General features: G+C 40.5%; 1 protein-coding gene across 1 annotated transcript in view; it reads left to right on the top strand.

The window, feature by feature from the left end:
- Positions 1 to 11,834: 11,834 nt before the first annotated feature.
- The window catches only part of Fam184b (family with sequence similarity 184 member B), a 101,005-nt gene continuing 87,478 nt past the window's right edge, over positions 11,835 to 25,361 (top strand). The window contains exon 1 of the mRNA XM_021211026.1: positions 11,835 to 12,361. Within this exon, the coding sequence (XP_021066685.1) occupies positions 12,215 to 12,361 (147 nt within the window). The 5' untranslated portion in view covers positions 11,835 to 12,214. The remainder of the gene's footprint in view (positions 12,362 to 25,361) is intronic.

Here is a 25,361-nt window from a genome sequence, read left to right as displayed (position 1 = left end):
TTTTGTCTCTGTACCTATATCCTTTCATGAGTATTTTGTGAAACACCATTTCAAAGGCATTGAATCATCTGTGGTAAGTATCAGCTCTTTGAACACCAGATGTTATTGACAGCTTACCAGAACATAACTGCTACAAATTATCTCTACCAGCAGGAAACCAAACCAACTACTGATCTTTAAATATCAAGTAGAAACGATATCACTGCCAGCAAAACCAAGTACAAGGTATTTCCATGTAGTGTCACTACCAGCCGAGGCCATTGAGAGAATTAGGACTCTCCTTGAGAGTTTGAAGGGGGGCTGGTGAGATGGCTCAGTGGGTAAGAGCATCCAACTGTTCTTCCGAAGGTCCTGAGTTCAAATCCCAGCAACCACATGGTGGCTCATAACCATCCGTAACAAGATCTGACACCCCCTTCTGGAGTGTCTGAAGACAGCTACAGTGTACTTACATATAATAAATAAATAAATCTTAAAAAAAAAAAAAGAGAGAGAGAGTTTGAAGGAAGTTCACTGGTAAGTGACTAACTTCCGACTTGATGAACAAATCATCATTGTGAGTGAGTAGTAAGTACATAGCATAACTTTCAAGGGCTGCACAGTGTAGACCTGAGGCATACCTCGTATGTATAAAAACATACGGTGGAAAGACAAAATTCATAAAGGCATGTTTTTTTTCTATTTAGCATTGTTAAAGGCTTACGCTCTTTTGCCTTTAAATTGTCACCTTTTCTCTTTCATTCTGGTGGGTCCCAAATTTTCATCTTCTGGTTGCTTAACAGAATTAGAAAGTGAAGAAAGAATAGTCTACCTATATGGTTGCTTAAAAGAATGATGGGCTTTCTGTGAAGAAGAGGACCCCATGGTACCTAACCTAACACCTCTTGGGAGTCCTGCATGCCAGGTTAAGGACCTTTTAAAATGTTCTAAAATTTGGAAACTTTTAGATCCCAATTTCTGGTTGCATTATGTTGAACTCTTAAAACAAGTCTAAATAATTCAGTCCATATACTTCAAGAGTCTAAGACTCTGCCATTTTGTCCCCAAACTGGAACCAATTCTTCAATTGCCTCCTCTGGCCTCTTGTAGAGTCTCACTTGTTCAAAAGCACCTTAAAAGTCTCAGCCAGCTCTCTAGAGATCATGCTACTTTAAATAGAGTTTGCCATCAAACAGCTAAGCTGAACATTGAGTTAAGCCATTCCCAAATGTGAATTTCTAGATCATTTCCCTGAATCTTAGGTTTCCTCTTGTTGCTGTGACTGCCTGACAGATGTAGTTAAGGACACAGCCTGCACTGAACTTTTTGACACTACTTTTTCCTACACTGATCTCTAGAAGGCAGTTGACAAAACTCCTAACTACTTCACTGTAAAGGTCGTCATTTGCCTTGATAGTCGTGTTCCGTATTTAGAGAAGGTTCAGGGGACTGGAGACTCGGCTTCGATTGTTTTGGCAGAGGATCGGGTTCAATTCCCAGCATCCACATGGTGGCTTATAGGTGTCTGTAATTCCAGTTCCTGAAGATCCAAAGCTTCTGACTACCTTGGGTATCAGTGCTGCACGTGGTACACACGGTACATACAGGCAGGTAGAACCATTATGCATAAACAAAAACAAAAAATTAAGGGCTGCAAAGTAAATCACAAAACCTATATTTGGGAAACTGGTGCCTTCTCAAGCCAATAATATTCCCTGATTAGCTAAAATACTACCTAATATTTAAGGACCCAAAGATGCCATCATCTAACTAAAGAAAATGTTGGATTTGAGCATGCCCTCTAAGACTTTATTTTTAAGGAGGTAATAGATTTATTACCTAAAATTACCTAATAACTATACAAAGAATTGATATATTCATATGACACCCCTTAAAGGTTCTTGTTTCTTGTGGGGGTCTAGTTTCTAGCTTACCATACTCCAAGTCTAATAAAGGTATTTCCAATTACTTCATGAATACTGTACCACAGTCCTCCACCACACTATCTTCTAGCTAACATGGCATGTAAGATCATACCCTAGATTTAAATAGACTTCTGTATGGAATGTGTCTCTTGCTATCAAGACTTTTTCAAATATAAATATATTCAAATTATTGAATGAACCAACTTTCACCAGAGCTAGTGTTTTCGGTATTAATTGCAAAATGGTCAAAATATTTTACCTGTATTTGTTTTCTGGGGCAGAAATGTATGCACTTCCAACATTCATTGTAAACATTTCAGAAGCACTCAAATTTTAAAGAAACTTCCTATGAAACTATCCTGATTTGCAATTAAGAGCTTCATTTGTAGCACTGTTTTCTAAGTAGATTAGTGTTCATCTTTTGGTGGTGGTGGTGGGGGTGAGTAGGGATGGTATATGCCCTTACAAATGTGTCCAGCTATGTTTGAGTCAAAACAGGTATCAACATACAGAAAATGCATAAGACTGTTAAGTCTTTTCACATACCCTAAAAGTAAGATTTATGTGTGATTTTGGATAACTGAGCATGTAAATCAAAACAGGTTGTTAAAATATTTATGTTCTTCTTAGTTCTGCTTTTTTGTATTTCCAGTATTGAGCACAAAGATAAGTAAAATTGAAATAGTAATGGAATCTTAATTCTATAAAATTTAGCAAATTATAGGAGAGTAAAGAATGCTGAGCCATTTTGTCCCATCTTAAGGATAAAGGAGTTTAATTTAAGTAGATAAGAAAAATGTTCATGGATGTTATTGAATTCAAACACTATAACAATATGTCAAAAACTTGTTTTTGTAGATGCTTTGTGAATTTTTTTCTCTTAGTGTTAAAGGAAACTTTTTCCCTTTTTTTCAGAGAAAGCAGGGTTGAAATAGGTAATGATCTGAAAATTAAAATTGTTGATGAGTATGTATCCATAGTATGTATATTTCTCCATATATAAAAGGGCCTTGATCACAAATGCATTGTTTTATATTCACTTCAAAGGAAACTTTTCCCCAACTTTGGCAGCTGGATAAACCAACATCGGTGTACATGCTAAACAAAAGATAGCCATTTGTCCTCAACAAATGAGATAGATCCAATTTTCCTTAGGCATATTCTAGATTTCCTAAATATTGAATACAGCTAATAGATACACTGTCCATATCTATATAGTACCCATGATAGTGTCTTGGCATCTCTAGAAAAGAAATAGTCTTGAAGAAAATGTTTCGTTCCAATTTGAAAGCACATTTGTTTCTGGATTTTCATCCTAGGCTGTACAAAACGAACGCCTTGAGCTTTTGCTTATTCATGTGTTGTCAGAGGCATGGATACTGGAATGATAATTTACCACTCTCACATTCTCACTATGTGGCTTCTGATTAAATGCATTCACTGCAACTAGGATAAAGTAGAATTATACCACATTTGAAGAACAGATATAATATAGAAAAGATGATTCTTATGGGACTAAAATAACAGGGTTTTCCAACTAAGTAACATCAATAATGTATTTCAAGACGTTTTATCTTTATTAATGGCAATCAATAGTTTTTGTTGAAACAGCCCAGATAATCTTGGACTATAGAAGTCCATAATCATGGCTTGATCTCATGTTTCCTGAAAAGGGAAAAGCCATACTCTGGAGGAATACAAATGGTAGTAACCTGGACCAGTAGGCCATTCTTCCTAGAAGAGAAAACCAAAGACAGGAAAGTTTGGGATCAGGAGATCTTGTACAAGCTGATGGCTCATGTAAGCAACTTTATTGTGAAATTCAGCACATCATATACTGTATGCAGAGGGAGAAATGGAATAGTCAGTAGGAAGCTAATCAAGCAATATTACTTTAAAGAGAATATAGGATATCTCAAATCTGTCACAGGCCAAGCCTTGGGACTGATAACTCTAGTCTGTGCAGCGGGGAAAGTCACGTTCCCTGAAACTGAAACCTTAACTCCTTAGAAGCTCTAGCCCCAGCAGCATACCAGACCCTGCCTGGTCTGGGCAAGGATAGGGAGCTAATCTTCCCTTTGTTCTTTCATCAGGTTTTCTGAGACCCTTAAATTAGCCTTGATCCCAGCAGGTAGGTCTTGTCCAGGGGAATTTCCTATTGTGACTCCTATAATGTACATACCTAAAAATATAGCTTAACAATTGTATGTAATTAGCTTGGCTTGCATCGGTTACAATCATGAGACCCTCATGGGGTTATAATTGGTTACAACCCTCATATGGGAGTAAAACCAAGAAGAGACAGGACAAGGAGACCTCAATGATATACCACTAACTGCCTAATATCTCTTATGTGCTGAGAGTGTGTCAATGAGGTGAGGAAAAGAAATGTTTGAGTTGGGATATAATAATAATAATAATAATAATAATAATAATAATAATAATAATAATATAAAAATAAAGTAAAAATAACAACATGTTATAAAACAACAACAGTATGTTGACTCAAATTGGAGAAAATTATGTGAGAAAACTTAGATGATTGCAATGTGACAAGACAATCCTGCAATTACTTGGGGTTAGGCCATATTTAACCAGTAGTCTTCCGGTAGATCAGAATTTTGCTTGGCCTAACAAGATTAAAGCAGTTCCTAGTAAACCAACCGAAGTGATCCATGCAGGGCCCAGAGGTTAGTATAATAAGGAGCAAGTAGGGTCTGGTGTTTCTGTTTTAGGGTTGGAGAGTAAGGCTTGGATTACCAGCTAAGCATTTGCCAAATATTACATTCACATCTATGCTGTGCCACAGGACTTGGCAATCTGACACCAATTGTTTTACAGTGTGTTAATTGGATGGTAGTCCAATAAAAACAACTTCCCTTTGTGAATGCTTCATTAAGGTACACAGGTATAGATCTTCTACTGATGAGACCCTTATAGATGGACTTTTATACTTGTACCTTTGATAAGCTAACATTTTGACAAAGTATTTACTCTGGTGACATGCCTAAGGGGAAAACAACTACATAAAGAATCAAAATTCCTTTATTTGTTGAAGGCTATTAATGTTGGCCTCAACCCAATGAATTTTGGGGAAAAAATTAATTAAGTATGTTACATCTTGGAGCCTAGATCTTATGAAATGAAGATGACTTCATAGTGTCTTAAAGCTATGATTCAGAGCCAAATTTCTTTCTTGGTACACAACTTGACTCTGTTGATCACATTTACTTAGTATACATGGTTTTTAAAATGTGCCAGGTTGCAAAAATCAGCAAATAAAGCATTTAGAAAATTATTTTTAATATATAAAAGGAAGGAGTGGGAAGGGAATATATACTGTACACACAATAAGTTTGAATGTTGTTGGGAATGACTTTCTTACATTGTATTAAGGTGTGTCTCTGTATTTTCAGTTGTTGATTCTGTACTGGCCAAGAGCTAACTACTGGCAGGATTTTGGTATTGTCATTTCTATGGTCCATCCCTGGGTTTTCTATTTTGTAAATATTCATCCTTCCTCACCTTCCTAATGGCAATCTAGAGATGTGTCAGAGGTTGTCTTGCTGTTGATTGGTTGTAATAAAGATCTGACAGCCAGTAGCTAGGACAGGAAGGAGGAGGGTGGGACTTCCAGGCAGAGAGAGTGATGCAGGGAGACAGAAATAGATGTGGGAGAACTGAAAGCACACAGGAGGGGAATAGACAGGAACAGTGTGGAACAGAGAGGTATAGAGCTAGCCTCACAGCCGGTTAAAGGATAGAATCATCGAGTTAAGTTTGAACAGTAGCTGGGAGACTGCCCCAACAAAAGACTGTATGGTAAGACATGGTTGTGAACATGGCAGCATGGCACAGTTTTGGCTGTGGAGCACCAGCAACCTGAATAATGCATCTCTGGCCTTCTAGTGTACAGATGGTGTTGCTTTTCCCTGTATGCTTGTCTGTTTTGCCTTTTTCTATACCATATGTCTGCAAATACAAATCTGGTAGATTTTTCTGGGAAAGGGATTTAGGGCATTACTAGAGAAGGAACTGACTCTTATGTGTATTAGGAACAAACTGCTCAGGCCCTGGCCATTCAAATAGCCAACCCAGATATATCGGGACAAGGGGTTCTGGATGTGGAGGCTGACTGCCTTAATTATTCTCTGGGAAGTTTTAGCCAACTCATGATTATTAAGTTGTACCAGGAAATATTTGAAGCAGGAAATGTTTTTGAGAGACCTGAAGTTTTAATAGTTAAGAGAAATGAAGACCCCAGAGAAAAAGGAAAAATGGGCCTAGGTCATTAAGGCCAGGGATGACCATAGAAAAATACAAGAGACAAGATAGAGGAGGAAGTAGCTGGTCTACTGGATTAGTGATCAGTAAAGGAGATATCTCTAATAATAGAAAGTTTGATCCAGAAATACTACTGGGGAAAACTGGAAGACTTAGGTATAATTTTAAAAAAGATAAAGGGTGGTAGAAGAGTTTGGACCCCACCAGGGAGAGTTGGCCCCTTGGCATCACCTGCGAAAGAAAACTACGGTAGAAGTTCTAAGAGATAGAATTCAGGCTTGTGACGGAGCTCTGGGAGAAGTTGCAAGAGGAATTAATATTGCATATGAAAAAGAGTTCGAAAAGCAGTGTAGAAGTATGTACTAGGATGAGCTCAATAAACTGGAGGAAGAGATTCTGCAGATTTAAGCAAGCTAAAAATATTAACATTATTCCAACCTGTTTAGCACCTCTCTGTTCTCGTGCTAATGCTGGAACCAAAAGTTTATGCCCAGATGACCTGTGATTTGGTGGGTTTTTCTGAGAGTTAGAAGTTAATATAGAACTTGTTTCTGCAGACACTGGACTGTGACTTTATGTATGCTTTCTGCTTTCTGGTGATGACATAGTTACATGGAGTTTTTCAGTAGAAATAATGAGTTTGAGGAAGATAACAAAAAGGCTTTTGATTTTGTATTACTGTATAACAAGGAAGTTTGTAACCAATAACAGGCTAAGGTGAACTCAGAGAGAGAGACAGACAGACAGACAGACAGAGAACCTGAACACTGTCTCCAAGCACAGCTTCAGAACAGCAGTGTCAGCTTACACCTGCATCCTTGCCTGAGACTCTGATTTCACACTGATCCAAACATCCCACCCTTGGAATTGCTGAGGCTGGTCCTCAGCAAAAGGTTTACGCTTTAAACTATATAAAAGACTCAATGTCATTATTTATACCTCTGGTGGGTATGCAAATAGCCCCCACAATAGAATGTCATGTAAATGATGACAAAGGGGAGATAAAAACAAAAACCACTTACCTAAACATCAGATTTCACTGGCTTCCATATTATCTGGAATCCCTGTGAAAATGCTTGTACTGGCTGGTTCTGTGTGTCAACTTGACACAGGCTGGAGTTATCAAAGAGAAAGGAGCTTCAGTTGAGAAAATGCCTCCATGAGATCCAGCTGTAAGGCATTTTCTCAATTAATGATCAAGGGGGGAGGTCCCCTTGTGGACAGTGCCATCTCTGGGCTGGTAGTCTTGGGTTCTATAAGAAAGCAACCTGAGCAAGTCAGGTGAAGCAAATCAGTAAGTAACATCCCTCCATGGCCTCTGCATCAGCTCCTGCTTCCTGACCTGCTTGAGTTCCAGTCCTGACTTCCTTTGGTGATGAACAGCAATGTGGAAGTGTAAGCTGAACAAACCCTTTCCTCCCCAACTTACTTCTTGGTCATGATGTCTGTGCAGGAATAGAAACCCTGACTGAGATAGTGCTGATGGCATTATGCTTGGCTTGGTGTCCTTAAATAATTATTAGTAAGGGAAGTTCATGCATAGTTGCCCCAAAGTTAGAATTGTTGAAAGGTTAAAGAGTAGACTTAATTGCAGAACAGAGACTTTATTTAAGAGACATGATATTGAGTGAAAAAAGATCACATTAACAATTAAGTCATTTCTAATTTTCACAGTGCTGTCTTCAATTGTACTTAGAAGTGGTTGTGTTTTGTTGATCCTTATTGGTGGGCTTTTAAAGTACTTATTTTCTCCGTAGAGGAAAAGGTCAGCTTACAGCTCTTTTAGGGAAAAAAAGTGTAGGTAGCAATGTTCCAGCAACTAAGCTCATTTAGTTTCCATAGCAGAAAAAAGTCTACAAGGAGCTAGGGAGATAGCCCTATGGCTAAGAGCACTCTTACAGACAGCCTTTGTCTGGTTTCTCACCCATGTCTGGTGGCTAACCTTCTCCTGTAAACTCTGTCTCCCAGGGATCCAGTGTCTTCTTGTGAACATACACAGACACAAACACATGCAATTTAAAAATAGCAAAGATAAATGTTTAGAGAAAGAAAAAGTCTACAAATGTAGAAGACAAGCGCTGCCCTCTACACCATTCAAAGGCTAAAGGGACAACTGAAAGTAGACATGAGGAACAAAATTGAAAGCAGGGACATTTTGTTTAATTTTTTATTTTTTGAGACAGGGTTTCTGTATAGCCCTGGCTGTTCTGGAACTCACTCTGTAGACCAGGCTGGCCTCGAACTCAGAAATTTGCCTGCCTCTGCCTCTGCCTCCCAAGTGCTGGGATCAAAGGCGTGCGCTGAAAATATTTTTTTTACCTATCTTTATTTAGCCAGGCAACTAACTCCTTCTAGCAAATTACAGAAGGCTTATTTTTCTGGAGAAACTGAACCAAATAAAAGTGAGAACTGAGAGACAGGACCAAAGCTATGCTGAGGACAGACAACTGGGAATGCCAGTATTAAGAACATTGTGAACCTGCATGCATTCTCTACCTGGCTGTTACGGGCGTGTATGTCCAGACATGTCCAACCATCCAGGAAAGATGAACAATAATTTTACATTTAACTATTTGCTACAGTGAGACCCAAAGACTACAAACCCTGCTCATTATGACATAACTTATAGTCACTTGAACTCAATATACACTGACAACTAAGAATCACTAGACATTTGAGGAAACTCCAACATGAAAGCCAAACATAAAACTGCCAAAGAATCTCAGATATTCTCAGAAACATTGGACAGCTTACCACATTTATGAAATAACCAGAAAGAGCTATTGGAAAAATTTATAATTCTCAAACTTAACGTAAAAAGTTGCTTAAAATTTGGAAACTAGAACATTAAGTCAGGGATATAGAAAAAAAGAAAATTATATCAGAATGAAATGCTCCTTGGTGACTTCCAAAATGATATGAGAAAGGACATTATTTTAGGGTTCCTGTTTATGTTGAAGAATCAGGAAAGAGGACTGTATCATTTACTGAAAGTATGCAAGGCCCAAAATCAGCCGTCACTAATTTTTTTTGCAAATGTTGACTTCAGCTGTAAATAAAATTAGTATCAGATTCAGAAGTCAGACAAATATTAATGAAATCATTGGCTTTTGAAAATGCTAATTCAGAATGCAAAGGGGCGATTAGGCCTTTCAAGGCAACATCAGAACCAATAGATGAATGGATTGGAAATATGGCAATATTGGATCTCATGTTTATGATGCTACTTTGATAGGAGAAATAATTTCTAAGTTTGAAGAAAAACAAAAAAGTCAGGTGTTTTAATTGTGGTAAGCAAGTTCATAAGAAAAGAGATTGTAGGCAAGGCATTTCTAGAAATATTGTTTTTCTTTTCTAAAGATAATCCAAAAAGAAGGCCTCAGTTTTCTGGAGTATGCAGAAGGTATGGCAAAGGCCTACATTGGACTAATGAATGCAGATGAACAAAAGACAGGCAAGGTAATATTTTCTATTGGGAAAAATCCTAGGGGCCCTCCTGTCCATATTAGATTGGATTCAGTCATTCCCTGTCAGTTTTGGAAAACTCATCCATGGAGCAAATAACCTGGACTTCTGGGAGCTTCCAGAGACTGATCCACCAACCAAAGAGCATACAGGGGCTGGTTCAAGGCCCCTGACACATATGTAGCAGAGGGCTGCTACATCTAACCTAATAGTAGGATGTGCCTAATAGTACAGACTTGATGCAGGCTTACAGGTTCTGTGATTCAGTCCATTATCATCATGACAGGAAGGATGGCTGCATCCAGGCAGACATGACACTGTAGGAGCTGAGAGTTTGAAATCTTCATCCAAATGAAGCAAGAGGCAGACTGTATTCCAGGCAGATAGAAGGGTCTCAAAGCCCATGCCCACAGTGGCACATTTCCTCCAACAGGGCAACATCTTATAATGCCGTTCCCTGGGCCAAGCATATTGAAAGCCCCACAGGTACCCAAAGAAATGAAATTTGGCAAGTGGATATATTTCATTTCCCAGACTTTGGAAAGATAAGATATGTGTGCCATACAACAACTGTGGAGAGACATTGAATAATAGGAAAAAAAAAACCTGCTGAATTAAACCAGCCTGTATATTTTAAAGATGTGTTGATGTATATATCACATAGTGTATAATACTTAAGACAGAAACCTGGAATTGTGTTACATTGGGGAAAATTTTTTTGTCTCTATTTCCACAGGAGAAGAAAAGCTATGAATACTATCAAGATTGATAAAGATGAGATTCAAACAGGAGAGACCTCCTGAATAAGGAGAAATATCTCCTTATTCATCAGATAGCTTGATCATTCAGTCCAAATGAACTTATAAAGATTAACAAATGCCTTTCACTTGATCAGAAATGAAAAAAGAAATATACAAAATAATAATATTTTTAAATGATAAACTTACCAAAGGCACACTTGCCTCACTGGCATGAAATGAAAAGTGGGTTTTCATAAACCACCTGTCTTAATTCTTGGTGTTCCTTCACAAATGTATAATTCCTGTAAAAGTATATGATTTATATACTAAAGATAGCATTCTATATAATGTGGAAATAAATAGGAAGCTTGTATTTAATACATGGACTCCTGTGACCCTGATCACCGGAGATTTTTGTCCCAAGGAGTTGTGGGATAAGCCTAAGGTTCTCTCGGTTGCGCTTCCGGGTGCTCTGCAATGCCTGGGAGGTAGGCAGGAGTTCACAGTAGTATCACTGTCTCCATTTCATACCCAAACTGCTGTTTGTAATCACCTGATCAAATAGTTAATTTTTCTCACCTATAAAATGAGTATTGTCACTGGAGGGCGAGAAGTTTATAAAATAAAATATATTAGCCAGACAAAAATCATAATAATGACAACTATTCCCACTTCAGAAAAATCTGACCAGGATTCTGTCTTGTTTCTCAAAGTCCATTGTTCAAAACTAAAGAAAACCAGATTTTGGCTCCCTACCTACCTGCTTTCCCAATCTAAGGGCAACAACTTCAAAACATGACATGGTTCAGCCTCCGGTCTGCCTGAGGTAATGGCACAGGTTAGATGACCTCCTTCGCTTTAACTGGGTAGGCTTGGCTTCTCAGCCCCATCTGGTTCTCCTTGTACACCCCTTTCCCACTACCACCTTTTCTAGCTCTTGCAGGACTTTTTCTACTTGATGCTACCCCTTTCGCTACTCTGATACCGAAACCTGGGGATGCCCCGCCCCCACCCCCAGGTTTCGGTCACTAGTGACCTTTGAGTAGACGATGCAGGGAGATCTCTAGCTTTCGGCACTGAGCAGGTTCCTATCAATTTAGTCCCACCGTGAGGTTCCAGCTCTATCCCACTTTGAGCTCCAGATCTCCACCTCCTAGAATCGGAGTGGTTAGTTTCCTCATCCCCACCTCTGCCCTTCAGCATCTCGCCTCCTCTCTTCACCCTCTGCTCTAAGCATCAGGGCTGCAGGAATTAGACCCGCTCTCTCACCTGTCCCATCTACTACCACAGAATTTTCTAATATTTTCATTCTGATTAGCGGGTCTGCTAGGGACTAAAGCCAGCATTTCTTCATCTTGGGCTGAGCTATCCACCTCGGGCTGAATTGCTCACAGTGGAGTTGGAAGCTACAAGCCACCCAGTTGACCAAGGGGGAAAAAAACTGTCCAGGGCACCGCCCCCCGTCCCCCCCCCCCGTCCCCCAACAGCCTTCAGAAGCTGTCCTCTTGCAGGTATAGCCCGCATCCTCTCCGAAGCATCCGCAGATGGTAAACCTCACGTGCAAGGCGCCAGCGCTACGCTGCAGGGTGCGGGTGCCCGCGAGCCAGCTAGCCCGCGAACGAGCACGAGCAGAGGAAGGTGGTGCGCGAGTGGGCTCGGGAAGGAGACACCTCCGGAAAGAGAGCCACGCGGCTGTGCTGGCAGGACTGCAGTGCCACCTCTCTAGAGAAAGCTCTCACGCCCGTGCTCGAACGCACGTGCACACGGCCAGCCGTGAGAGCGCGCGAGTCAGAGCATTTCAGTGCAGGGCTCCTTAAAGCGATGGCATCTGCCCTCAACAGCAAAATTCACCCGCCAGGAACCTGCGCGAGCTCCAAAGCCGACGCCCGCGGTGGCTCGGGCTGGAGAATGGACTGTGATCCGGAGATGCACGTGAAAATGTGCAAGAAGATCGCTCAGCTCACCAAGGTAAGGCGGGGTGCTGCGGGCGGACCAGCTGTGTGCCAGAGGCACCCAGGATAGGGGTGGGAGTGTAGAAGCAACCCGGGGGAGGACCGCACTGAATCCCCACAAACTTTGTCACAGAGACCAAGGGAAGCTGTTCTATATCTGAGTGAAGTGACCTTCTGGAGACTGCTTTTGGAAGCAGCAGACAGGATTCTTTGCCAAGGAAACTCCCGCAGCCTGCTGGTTTAGCAGGTGGGCTGTGCTTTCCCAGGGCTAGAGGGTGTGTGTGTGTGTGTGTGTGTGTGTGTGTGTGTGNGNGAGAGAGAGAGAGAGAGAGAGAGAGAGAGAGAGAGAGAGAGAGAGAGAGAGATCATGTTCCCTTGCCAGCCCTGTTCAAATCTTCAAATCATGCCTGGAATGTTGTGATTTTATTCTCTATAGCTGGGAAGATCATATGAGACCTATTTAAACACGATTCATTAATTCCTTCATTCAACAAATATTTGAATCATTTGTTGAGTGCTAGCAGCCTTTCATGGCATCGTACTAAACCTGGAAGGCAGCCCAGGGGATTTACTATCAAACTGACTACAGGCATGTGTTGGATCATAAATGGGAAAGGGTAGGATGCCGTATATGATTGTGGCGATGGAAAAGACCTTGGGAGGTCAGCCAGCCCATATCCCTACTTCATCTCAGGATCTTGGTTGAATATATCCAGGAGGTACAGCTGAGATGTTGCCAGTGCGGGTTGTTAGTCCCTGGCAATTTCCCAGTTAGGAACAACTCGGCACAGATTCCCTCCACATATCTGTAGAGAGGTCTCTCCTGCAGGGTCTGAGTGGTTTAAATTGTTTACTTGGTATTTTTCATTTGGTCTCGAACGAACTCCTAACACAATGCCTACTAGTAAAGACTAGCTCCCGCTTTTGTCCCAAAGTAGAATGAAGGACATATTCTGATTTCTTTCCTAAACATCTTCCTCTTCCTTTCCATACCTGCTTTTCTGAAGGATGGGTGAGCATCCTTACCACACTGGAATCCAACACAGGGTGAAACAGAACAGCACTAGCTTTCTTCTCCTGACCTCCCGTTGACATCTTCATATTCTTGGCACAGGAGCCTGTCTCCAGATCGTTGTCTCTTGGAAGCATTGATTTGTGCCATGATGTCTAACCCATAGTTGTCTAATAGTGCCGGTCAAAAACTTACTTAAGTTTATTATATAAAAATGATTTTAGTATCTGAAAAAGCAGTTATAGTATCTGGCACCTTCCTTGTCTTCAAAAAGCTAAAGTTTTTGTTGTTTGTGTGTTTGTTGGAAGAGAAGCAAGATTTGAAATAGCAAGAGCAATTAAAAGCACATAACAGGAGGTACATGTGATACTTCCAGTTATGAGTCCTGTGGAAGTGGAAAAAAAAAAAGTGGGGTACAGCATTGTGTGCAGAAAGAAGGGAAAATTTATGAAAGAATTATCCTTGACTTGTGATGGTGATGATCTATGGGGTGTCTGCTCTATTTAAAAGATTGATTATCATTTTTGTTTATGTGTACATGTGTGTCTGTACATATACACCATTGGTGGGTGCCTATGGGAGCCAGAAGAAGATGTGGGCTTTCGGGAAGCTGGAGTTACAAGTGACTATGAGCCACCCAATGTGGTTGCTGCGCATCAAACTCAGATCCTCTGTAACAGCAGCAAATATTCTTAACCACTAAGCCATCTCACTAGCTCCATATCCTGAATGTTGGTGCAAAAAGTCCTAGGCAGGTTTTGTTCTGGTTTAGTAGAGTCATTTTGAAAAAGGGACTCTGAACTGAGAAAATGCCTCTCTAAGATTTCCCTGTAGGCAAGTTTGTAGTTTTTAAAATTACAGTTGGTGTGTCTAGCTGACTGTGGGTGGTGCTATGCCTGGGCAGGTGGTCATGGGCACTATACCAAAGCAGGCTGGGTAAGCCAATGAGCAGCACTCCTCCATGGCCTCTGCTTCAGTTTCTGCCTTCAGGCTCGTTCCCTGACTTGCCTGGATGATGGACAACCAACTGTAAGATGAAATAAACCCTTTCCTCTCCAAGTTGCTTACAGTGATAGTTTTTAATCACAGCAATAGAAACCCTGACAAAAGCGTAGCCCTTCCCTTTGGGGTATGTCAAACACATAAATAGATTATTTCAATGTAATTGGGTAGTGATTCAATTCAGTAATATTTATGGAATACCTATTTTGCTAAGCCATGAAGACTCAGCAATACAGAAGGCAAACGCCATCCCTGGTACATAATCAGCAATATTCCTCAGTGTATGTTCTCCATTACAAATCATGATTGAGTTTTACTATATAGGGCCTCTCAGTACCACTTTTCACACTAATTTCTTAAAGTAAGAGTTTTGTTTCTGATAAACTACTCTTCTTTTGCCTACTATTTGTATGGTGCATATTTTCTACATTTGCACATGTAGTATTTGCATGAGCTTTTCTTTGATAGGTGAATTTAATCCAGATGATCATGAATATTTTTCTGTCATGATTTGTGGGTTTCCTTTGCCATTCTTCCCCTGTGCTTTCTCAGTCTCTATTTCCACATTCTGTAAGATTAGGAAAAAATGATTTACATTCTGTGACTGGTTTGAGAGCTTGAGCCTTTATTCAACTCAGTCTTAGGACTGCCATTCATGTTTCAACATAGCTACTTAACTATGATGCTTTCTACTAAAGGTTTTAAAGTGAATTTTCCTACAGAAGAGCTTTTTTTTCACCTGTCAGTGTAATCCCATGTGTGTTTAGTGAACACAATTGTGTCCAGTGATTCATAAAGCCTAGTTGGAGAACAAGTCCATGTCTCATGCACATTTGAAGGCAGTCCCTATTCACACCCCCATCACTAGGCAGCCTTTTATTCTTTTCTGTCCTTTTCCAAAACAATTGCTTAATGATTTTAGTGCATAATGTCTGAGTAAGTATATACACACATGCTGTGTGTGCACGTGCTGATGATCAGGAGGAAACAGCAAGAGTCCCCTCTCTCTCCCTGCTTATTCCTATGAGGGAGGCAAGGTCTCTCCCTGATCCAAGAGGCTCAAGTTTTCCCAGCTAGGCTGGCAGCCAGCAAAGTTCGATTATCCTTTTATTCCTCCCCATCTCAGAGCTGGTGTTAAAGCTGGATGTGTAGGTGCTGGGATTTGAACTCTTGTTCTTGTGGTTGTTCAACATACACTCTTAGCCACTAAGCCATCTCTCCCTCCAGCCCAAATATCCAGGTTTGTCTCTTGTAGGTATTTCAAATAAATGAAATGATGCAATACTTAATCCTTTATTTCTGGCTTTTTCTTAGAGGACCATCCATGTCCTATCACATAATATCACATATGCATCTATCTCTTATATAGCTATCTCAAGTTTGATTTATCATGATTTATCTATTCACCAACTGATAATTTGGGATTCCATCTTTTCTGGTTATCACCAACAGCACTGCTAGGGACATGATAAATCCATATGCAAGTCTTTATGTGCCCTTGGATACATACATACTGAAAAGCAAAATCTTTCTCTTTTAATGCTTACTTTTAATTTTAATTGATGCATAAAGTCTGTATGTATTTGTGGGATACAGATGTTTCAAGCCCGTAATAACTCAGGGTATCAGTGTCTCCATCACCTCAACTATTTGCTGTTTCCTTGTGGTGATACTGTTCAAACTCTCTTCTAGCTATTTGGAAAGACACAAATACTTAGCATCCACCATAGTTATCCTGTGCTCTGGAACATTAGAAGGCATTCCACCTGCTCCAACTGTACCACTGTATTCAATAACCAGTCTGTCACCTTCCTCTTTACACTCCTTAGCCTCCACAAAGGTAGAAAGTAGAGTAGCCTCTGGGAACCACTACTCTACTTTCTACCTTTGTGGAATCAATTATTTTAGCTACCACATGTAAGTAAGACTATGCAGCATTGTCTTTCTGTGCCTAACTTACTGCAGTTACCCTGATACCATCCAGCTCCATTCATGATGCAGCAAGTGATGGGATTTTATGCTGTTGTATGAGTGGATAGACCTCTACTGTGTGTAGATAACACAGTTTCTTTGCTCACCCATTAGTGGACATTTAAGTGTGTTTCATGTCTTGGCTTTTATGACTACATCTTCATCCCTCTCTTTTTCCTTCTTGTTTCCTCTCCTGAAATGTCTTTGTCTCTAAAAAATTGGATCATATTTATCTTTTAAGCTCTACTTCCTCTAAAAAGAAAAGCCTTTGAAAACTTTCTTATTTTAAATGTGTTTATTATATGGTAATTTCTTTTTCTTATCCATGTGTTTCTCTAGAAGTTGACATAGTAACAGGCACAAAATAGAACCTTTCTAAATTTCCTCCAAGTGTAGGCTGGAGAGGTAGGTGGCTCAGTGGTTAGGAGCACTATCTGCTCTTCAGCAGAGCTGGGTTGATTCCCACACCCACATGGCAGCTCACAGCCATTTGTAACGCCAGCTCAGGGGATCTGTAAGGTCTCTGAGTGTACTGCTCATACCTGCTACAGATAGTTACATACAGACAAAACAGTGATTACATTAAAAAAAATTATTCCCATATATTTTTAAAGATTTCTCTTACACTGATTCATAAGAAAATGTAGTGATATATCTCCAAAAATAATAAAGTCCTAATTTATAACATTCTGCTGGTAGCCTAGTAAGCAAACAATCAAACAATCCAAGACGCACATGAAAGCCACCACCTGGAGAGCTTTTAACAGTCTAGCAGTCTGTTGGGTCTTATAGCACATAGCTTGAGAAGCTGAAGTAGGGCAAAGAATTGCAGGTTCAAACCTGTCCAGCTACATAATGAGTTGCCTAGGCAACTTAGCCTTGTCTCAGAATTTTAAAAACCTGGGGATGTAAGTCAATGGTAGAGTGCTTGCCTACCATACACAAGCTCCTAGATATCGATTCCCAGTAACACACACACACACACACACACACACACACCAGATGCAGTGGCGACCCTAAACTAGATCCAATCCTGGCAGTTTGACTTGAGGCTTCCTAGCATTAGAGATGTTACAACCCAGTGCCAGCAGTTCTGACTTTCCAGCTGTTTGACTCCCCATTTTGATGCTCTGTAGAGGGTGAAGACAGCTGCCCAGTAAACTTCAGAATAAACGGTTACCCTCATAGACTGGAGAAAAGTGGGCCCTTCCCTAGCCTTCGAAGCCAGGAAGTGTGGTGAGGCAATAGGAACGATGCCTTGGCAAAGACATCCTCCATCACAGGCTGCCACTTGATAGACCCTTGTGTTTTACTGGCTTAAAGGAGTACACGTTTTATTACATTCTCTGACTTGATGCCATCTACTCCTCTGAAAATATTCTTGAGCTTGTGAGAGCTTGTTTGGGGCCAGATATGTAAATAGTTTGTCCTTTGAGAACTACAGATCTGTTTTAACAAGCCCACACTGTTGGAATCTTACAATTTTACATAAACCCTGATGTAAAGAGAGCTAGCTCACTATTCTTTGCATCATATCCATAAAACAGTATAAAGTGCTCCCTGAGCGGAGAGTCCTTGACTCCCACTAAGATGTTTCAACTTTACATTACCACTCTAGTCTTCTCCCTCCTCCCCACCTCCATCCCACAGCCTTCCTTCAATCTTTTCTCCACACAGCAGCAACCAGAGTGACTTCAAACCCTCTTACATTGCTGATAGGAATACACAATGATGTAGCCACTTTGAAGAAGTGTTCAACTTTCCCCTAAATAGTTGGACAGAATGTTACATGATCCAACAATTACATTGCTGAGTACCCAAGAGAAATGAAAACAACTGTCTCCATACACATTGGTCCATGAGTGTTTGTTCATAGAGATATTAATTATATTGCTAAAAATTAGAAACAAACTAAAAGTCTGTCGACCAAGGAGTAGGTGAGTAAGTTATATAAAATACATTGTTGGCATGTATAACTTGCTAAGGAATGCAGTCCCTCTTCCTTCCTTCCTTCCTCCCTCCCTCCCTCCCTCCCTCCCTTCCTTCCTTCCTTCTTTCCTTCCTTCCTTCCTTCCTTCCTTCTTTTTTAGAGTCTTACTATGTATCCCTGGCTGACATACAGCCCACTGTATAGACCTGGCTGGTGTTAAACTCAGAGATCCTCCTCCCTGTGCCTGCTGGGTGCTGTGATTAAAGGCACGCACCACCTTACTCAGACTAAGGGTTTCATTTGAAGATTAAAAAAAAAAATGTTCTGAAGTTGAATGTAGTTATGGTTGTATAACTCAATATACTGAATGCCATTTAGCCATCTATATAATGTCTTTTATCCCCTAAAAAAAAATAAAAATCAGTCTACTCTAGTCTCCATTGCTACCCCCACATTCTAGATAAAGTTTTCAACTCTGACCCTCTCAAATCCTGTTTCGACATTCTCAATGATCATTCTTGCCCCTCATATTGCTGAAGGAATGATCTTTTAATGTGAACCAAAGCATATAATTACAACATTTAAAACTCAATAATGGTTTCTTTGGAAGCAAAATCCCATTTCCACTTAGAATGAAATTTGTTCATCTATAATAAATTATTTACCACAATGACTTGAAGTGGCTATTTCCTACACCCAAGTCTCCTCTGCCACAACAGCCTTCCTACAGCCCTTCAACTGGGAGATCACCTATTGCTGTGCTTGAATGTGAAATGCTGCCCATAGGCTCATGTGTTTGAACACTCGCTTCCCAACTTGAGGGAGTCTGAGAAAGTTATGGATCCTTTAGGAGGTAGAGCCTTGTTGGAGGAAATGGGTCACTCCGGACAGGTTTTAACATTTTATAGCTAGTGTCTACTCTCTGTGGATTCTCTGCTTCCTGAGTGTGGTTGCCATGTGACCAGACAACATCCTGTTTCCTCCTCCATGCCTTCCCTGCCTGCTGCCATGTTTTCCACAGACTGATTGCCTGTCTCTCTCTGGAAATGTAAGCCAAAACAGACATTTTCTACCTTAAGTTGCTCTTGTTAAGGTTATGTTATCACAGCAACATAAAACTACGACACCATAAAGCATCTGTATTATTTTTCCAATATTGGTGTCTTTCATATGGAGACTGAGAATATAACATACATATGAACCTGAACCCACTTGCTAGTCTTTTGTTACTTCTTTGTAACCCCTAATTTGATACTGAATTGGTTTTGCTTGGTTGGCTGGTATGTATGTGTGAGTGTTGTTTTGTTCGCAACTTGTTGTTGTTGGGTTTTTGTTTTGTTTTGATCTATCAGAAGCTTTCAGAAAGAACTTTCTATTCACATAAATAACAATTGATGTAATCTGGCATTAAATTGCATAATTACAATAATAAATGAAGCTGGTATAAACAGGCAACTCTGGACAGGAAAAAAAAGATCCATTTTTCTAAATGGGGATTGCATGGAGACCTGCGAAGATCATCTATTGTTTGTATACAGAAATAAATTACAGGAATGTTAACAGTTTACCAAGGGAGAACTGGGAAAGCCTTAAATATTCTGAATGAGCACAAGTTTCCTTGAAACTTTGCCAGCATTTCAGTTGATTCTAGTTTTTCCTCACGATAGTCAGTAAGACGTTTTTCTTATTAACCCTTTTGACTCTTGAGCCTCTATTGATGCGCCCCTGTCAGATTCTTTCCTGGAGGTTGACTCCTTTAGCGAGCTCAACATTGTTACAGGTAGTGCCTGTGAAGATGAGGAAGATAGAAATGAAACAGCATAGAAGGAAAAATATTTAATGGCATTTCAAACAATCTGGTGGCAAACAATCAGGCATTATTGAATGCCTGATTTCTTCACTATAAAGCTCACCTTTAAAAAAAAAAGATACATTTATTACAACTCTCTTCTCTCTAATAATCTAATCACAAAAACATCCCTAAGAGACTCTACAGTTACAGAGACAATAGCATCATTTTTGTTGTTGTTTTGTTTTGTTTTTGATACAGGTCTCTCTATGTAGCCTTCATTGTCCTAGAATTCACTGTACTCAACTGGCCTCAAAGTCACAGAGATCTGAGTGCTTGATTAAAGGTGTTCAACACCATGCCCAGTGACATCATTACTTGTAAACTACTTTGACATAATCAGAATCCAGGCATTTGGCTCACTTTCTGACTGTTTAATGGGCCCTTTTGCAACTATTTAGTATATTGTGAGCTCCAGAGAATGAGACTATATCTGGTATGTGCTCTAGGGTAATTTGAAGTATCAGAGAAACAAATGCCTTCCTCATATTTCAGAGGCCCAATAAAAGCAAGCATGCTAGCAAGTATATGTGAGGCAAGTCACTGACCTTGATCTCTCCAGAAAGCCGTTTTCTTAGCTAAAGATCATTAAAGAAATAGAAAGACCTACTTTTGCATCTTTGGTATCATCAAGAACAGTGTCTTCCCCAAACTTCTGAGGTGTAACAAATGTTTTAAAAACAGAAAAGTTCTTTTCCTAAGAATATATTTCCCCTGCTGAATTCCAAAAGAGCCCTGTGTAACTTTGCCCCTTGACCTCAAGACTCTTGCTTCATTGAAATGCAAGCCTGTAAGGTCACTCAGCTTTCCTTCTTGCTACGTTCTCAGGGATATTGTTTTCTCTTGATACTGATATAGAAGACTAAAAATAAATCACACACACACATACACACACACACACACACAGAGAGAGAGAGAGAGAGAGAGAGAGAGAGAGAGAGAGAGAGTCCATGTCAAATCCCTATGAGGGCTACCTTATTAGGAAAAAATGCATTTGCAGATGTAATGAAGCAATGAGATGAGACAGAACTGTGTTATTTGACTGGTGCAAGCATCCTTATTAAATCCAATGACAAGCATCCTTATTAGAGAAAGGCAGAGGATGAGCATGGTGCTTCAATAGGTTTGGCCCCCAGAGACTCATGCTTGAAAGGCTTGACCCATGGGGAGTGGCACTATTAGGAGGTGTGGCCTTGTTGGAGTAGGTGTGACCTTGTTGGAGGAACTTTGTCACTGTATGGGTGGGCTATGCTCAAGCTCTGCCCAGAATGGAAAAGGAGCCACCTCCTGCCTGCCTACAGATCCAAATGTAGCTCCAGCTCCTCCAGCTCCAAGTCTGCCTACAGGATGCCGTGCTTCACACCATGATGATAATGAACTGAATGAACCCTTGAACCTGTAATTTAGTTAGTTCCCAACTAAATGTGTACCTTTATAAGAGTTGCCTTGGTCATGCTGTCTGTTCACAACAATAAAACTGTAACTAAGACAATGATTTAAGACAGAATAGGAGAATAAGGTCCAGAGGAGGACATGTAAAAACTGAGGCAGGATGATAGAGATAGGCCACAGGATAAAGAATGCCTGCAGCCACCAGGCATAAATTGTCCTTGTGAGGCTCACAAGGGTGTAAATCCTGAAGTAATGTGGACTTCTGGTTCCTAGAATGTTGAGAGAATAAAGTTATTATTTTAAACTAGCAAGTGTGAGATATTTTGATGTGGCAACCACAGGAAACAGACAGTCTGATACATCACTCTAATATCACCAAAGGTTTCTTCCTTCTCACATCACTACTGGAATTCCCTAGGAATCATCAGAGTTAGTTTGAGAACTCACATTTGAAATAAGCTCCAAGGTGACACTGCAGACTGTAGTTTGACCATTTTCTGAGATGATCAAGGTTTTTGTTGTTCTTGTTGTTGCTGTTGTTTTTAAGGCTGTTGATTTGATGTGGTTTGATTTTTACCTTCAACCTCTTTAAAACTACCAACAGCTTCTAATACACTGCTGCTGGGAACTCATTCAACAGTGTGAACTGATGGCTTTGAGCTGCCAGATGACGAAGTTTTTTAATACATCTTTAGAACCACCATTGATGTCAGGGCCCAGGGAAGGACCAGTAAGACCTAGATTAAAGAATGGATATGCAAGCAAAATTCCAATTGAAAAGGGATACAAAGTCACTCCTGGCTGCCAGCTCACCATAAACATCAAGCGGTGCAGAGATGGCAGAGCTCCGCCACCATGAGTATTCCATGTGGTTCAGTGACTCGGGGAGCTGTTCTCCTGTAGAGGTACAATTTGGAATTGCCTTGTGGAGTAATAAATGATGATAAATATGCTGTTCTGTGGAAAGGGAAATCTCTGGATAACAACAGGCTTTTACTTTACAATGTGAAGATGCAGATTTAGGCCCAGAGCTAAGTAGCTTCTGGCGGGGTTTAACTCAAACCATTCTCCCCCACCTTTCTCCTCTTGTTCTCTTCAAGCTTTTAAATGGGAATGACCAAACCAGCTTGGAGAATGTTGGCTTCTTAGTTTATATGTGTCTCTTTGTCTGGTTTTACATTCTGCAGAAGAAGTTGCAGTGGATTTATGGCAGAAACGTTTGTGAATAACGACACATAGACAGGTGCTAGGGAGTAAGGCAATGGGGCATGGTACATTCAAACGTTGAAACCTAAGTTTATCTAGATCAGAGTTAAGTTAAAGCCAAGGCTGTTCCAAGGGAGGAAAAAAGAACCCATTTCAGGTTTTGTTCATTTTTCTGCCAGGGCAGTCTGTCCTTGAAAAGCATGTCCCCACCCCCCACCCCTGCCAAGCATCTGCTATTCCCTGCACCAGCAAACTCATTAATGACATGTTCCCAGAGACCCAGAAATAGCAAATTCCATTAAAAGGCTTATCATTAAATACAATGCAGCTCTTTATGTAGGAGAAGGATGGCCTCTGAATAAGAGTCCATTAGGGCTCTGAGCTGGAAAAATTAGGTCAGCTTTCTTTTAAGAGAGAAATTAATACAGCAGGAAAGAGCCAGCAATACGGCCAACATTCATCTTACAAAGCTTTCCCTCTTTGTGCTGCCAAAGTGCATTTATCCAGACTTGCTATTCCTGTCCTCAGCCACTAGAAGCAAGGCCCATTTGTCCTGTGGAAAACTATCAAATTATCTGATAACAACCTAAATAAATATGAGACAAAAAATTAGAACCAAGTATAGGCTTGCTCTCTCTCTCGCTCTCTCTCTCACTCTCTCTCTCCCCCTCTCTCTCTCCCCCTCTCTCTCTCTCTGTGTATGTATGTGTATGTGTGTGTGTGAATGTGTGCGTGTGTTTGTTTGTATGTGTGCACATGTACTCTTAAATGTAATCTAAACCAATCCATAGAAAAGCGAAACTAGCCAATAACTGAATTAAAACCTAATGTCAGTTTTAATTGCCAAATCCAGAGGTACTATCACCAGCAAAAACTGATGCAGAGATTATTTCATCAGGGTTTAAACGGGCCAGTTAGAGGAATTGCCAGTTAGAATCAGATGCTCTGTCCACATTTCGAATGGAGACATGATGACCTAACTTCACTCTTAGCCAAAGCACAGATAATTTATGGAGCTCATAAAATATTTAAACAGTTAGGTTCTTTGTAGACTACACAGTTATGCTTGTTTCCATGATCAAAAATTTACATCCTCTTACTCCCCCACCAACCGACAGATCCTTCCTCATCCCATTGATGATGGTAAACTTCTTCCTGGACTTAATTTGGTCTCTGAAACATTAGAGCATATGAACACAGTCAAAGACCTTAAATGACTTTGTGAAGCTTAGCCATCACTGGGAGGAAAGCATGCTGTGAGTGGCTACCCTTGCTACCACCTGGCCCTAAGGACACAGACCTGCATCCCAGTTCAGCTCTTAGCTAGAGTCCAGACAATCCAAATCACAGTCCTGAGAGCAGACCATTATTCAACCATTGCTACCCTACATGAGCAGAAGTGCTCCTCAGTGTCTAGATCACTGAACTGGGGGAGATGCTTGTTTCCTGGCATGTGTGTGGGTTGTCACTGACTGACGTTCTAAATCTCGAACTCAGAAAAGATGTCTACGCTAGATTTAGTTTTTAAAGTTATCATTTAACAAGGAATAGAGTGCTTATTTATCTTTTTTATTTGTTTACTCAGTAGATCTTTACAATAAATTTTATTATGTGAATTCCTCAGTGTAGAAGACACTAAGATCCTGATGGAAATAGATCTTGTGGCAACTTTCCCAGGAAGAATGTTGAGGGAGAGAAGAGAATGCTATCCAAAAACTGAACTATGAGGATTGCTAGGCAATGATAAAGGACCTGGGAAGGAACCCAGGACTCAGAGTGAAGGTAGTACTTCGGAAACCAAGGAACAAGGAAAGAGGGCCTTCATAAAGGAGAGAATGATGTCTGGTTAAAGATAGGACAAATAAATGAAGAAATGAGTAAGCTGAGGCCTGAAAAAAAAGTCCTAAAGTCAGAGTTGGTCACTGGTGGCTTTACTGTCAGGAATGAGCTAGGATTACTGCAATGATGGGTGATGAGCTAGATTGAGAGAGCCTGGTGCAGGGCTCATTGTTGGCATCTTTCTCCATCTATGCAGACTATTGTAACAGAATATCATGGAGTGCATAGCTGAAACAGCAAATACTTATTTCTCATTATTTTGAAGGCTGAGAGCCCAAGATACAGGTATGGCAGGGTGGATTCTGATGAGAGCTTTTTCCTTTCTTCTTGTTTCTTCACATGATCTTTTGTGGGTGCTCACATGGACAGAGAGAAGCTATAGGTCTTTTCCTCTTCCTACAGGAGTATACTACTCCCACCCTTGTGACTTCATTTAACCTCAATTACCTCCCTATGGGACCTCCCAATAGGGACCATACAGATTGTTCACTAGATAAAAGGCAAATGCTCTTGCTTGCCTAGTTTGTTTCCTGGCATTTGTATGGGTTGTCACTGACTGATGTACTAAGTCTAGAACTCAGAAAAGATGTCTAGGCTATATTTAGTTTTTAAAGTTAGCATTTAACAAGGGACCTACGTTTGATGACCTATGTTTCATAAGAGGAAAGGGAGATCCACATAGTAGGAGGAGAGAACTGACTCCTACAATTTGTCCTTTTACACAGACACACACAGAGAAGGGAGAGGGAGAAGGAGAGGGAAGAGGGAGAGGGAGAGGGAAGAGGGAGAGGGAAGAGGGAGAGGGAAGAGGGAGA

Source organism: Mus pahari, chromosome 13 (genome assembly GCF_900095145.1).
Source record: "Mus pahari chromosome 13, PAHARI_EIJ_v1.1, whole genome shotgun sequence".
Taxonomy (NCBI): domain Eukaryota; kingdom Metazoa; phylum Chordata; class Mammalia; order Rodentia; family Muridae; genus Mus; species Mus pahari.
This window is presented reverse-complemented; position numbering and strand designations above follow the sequence as displayed.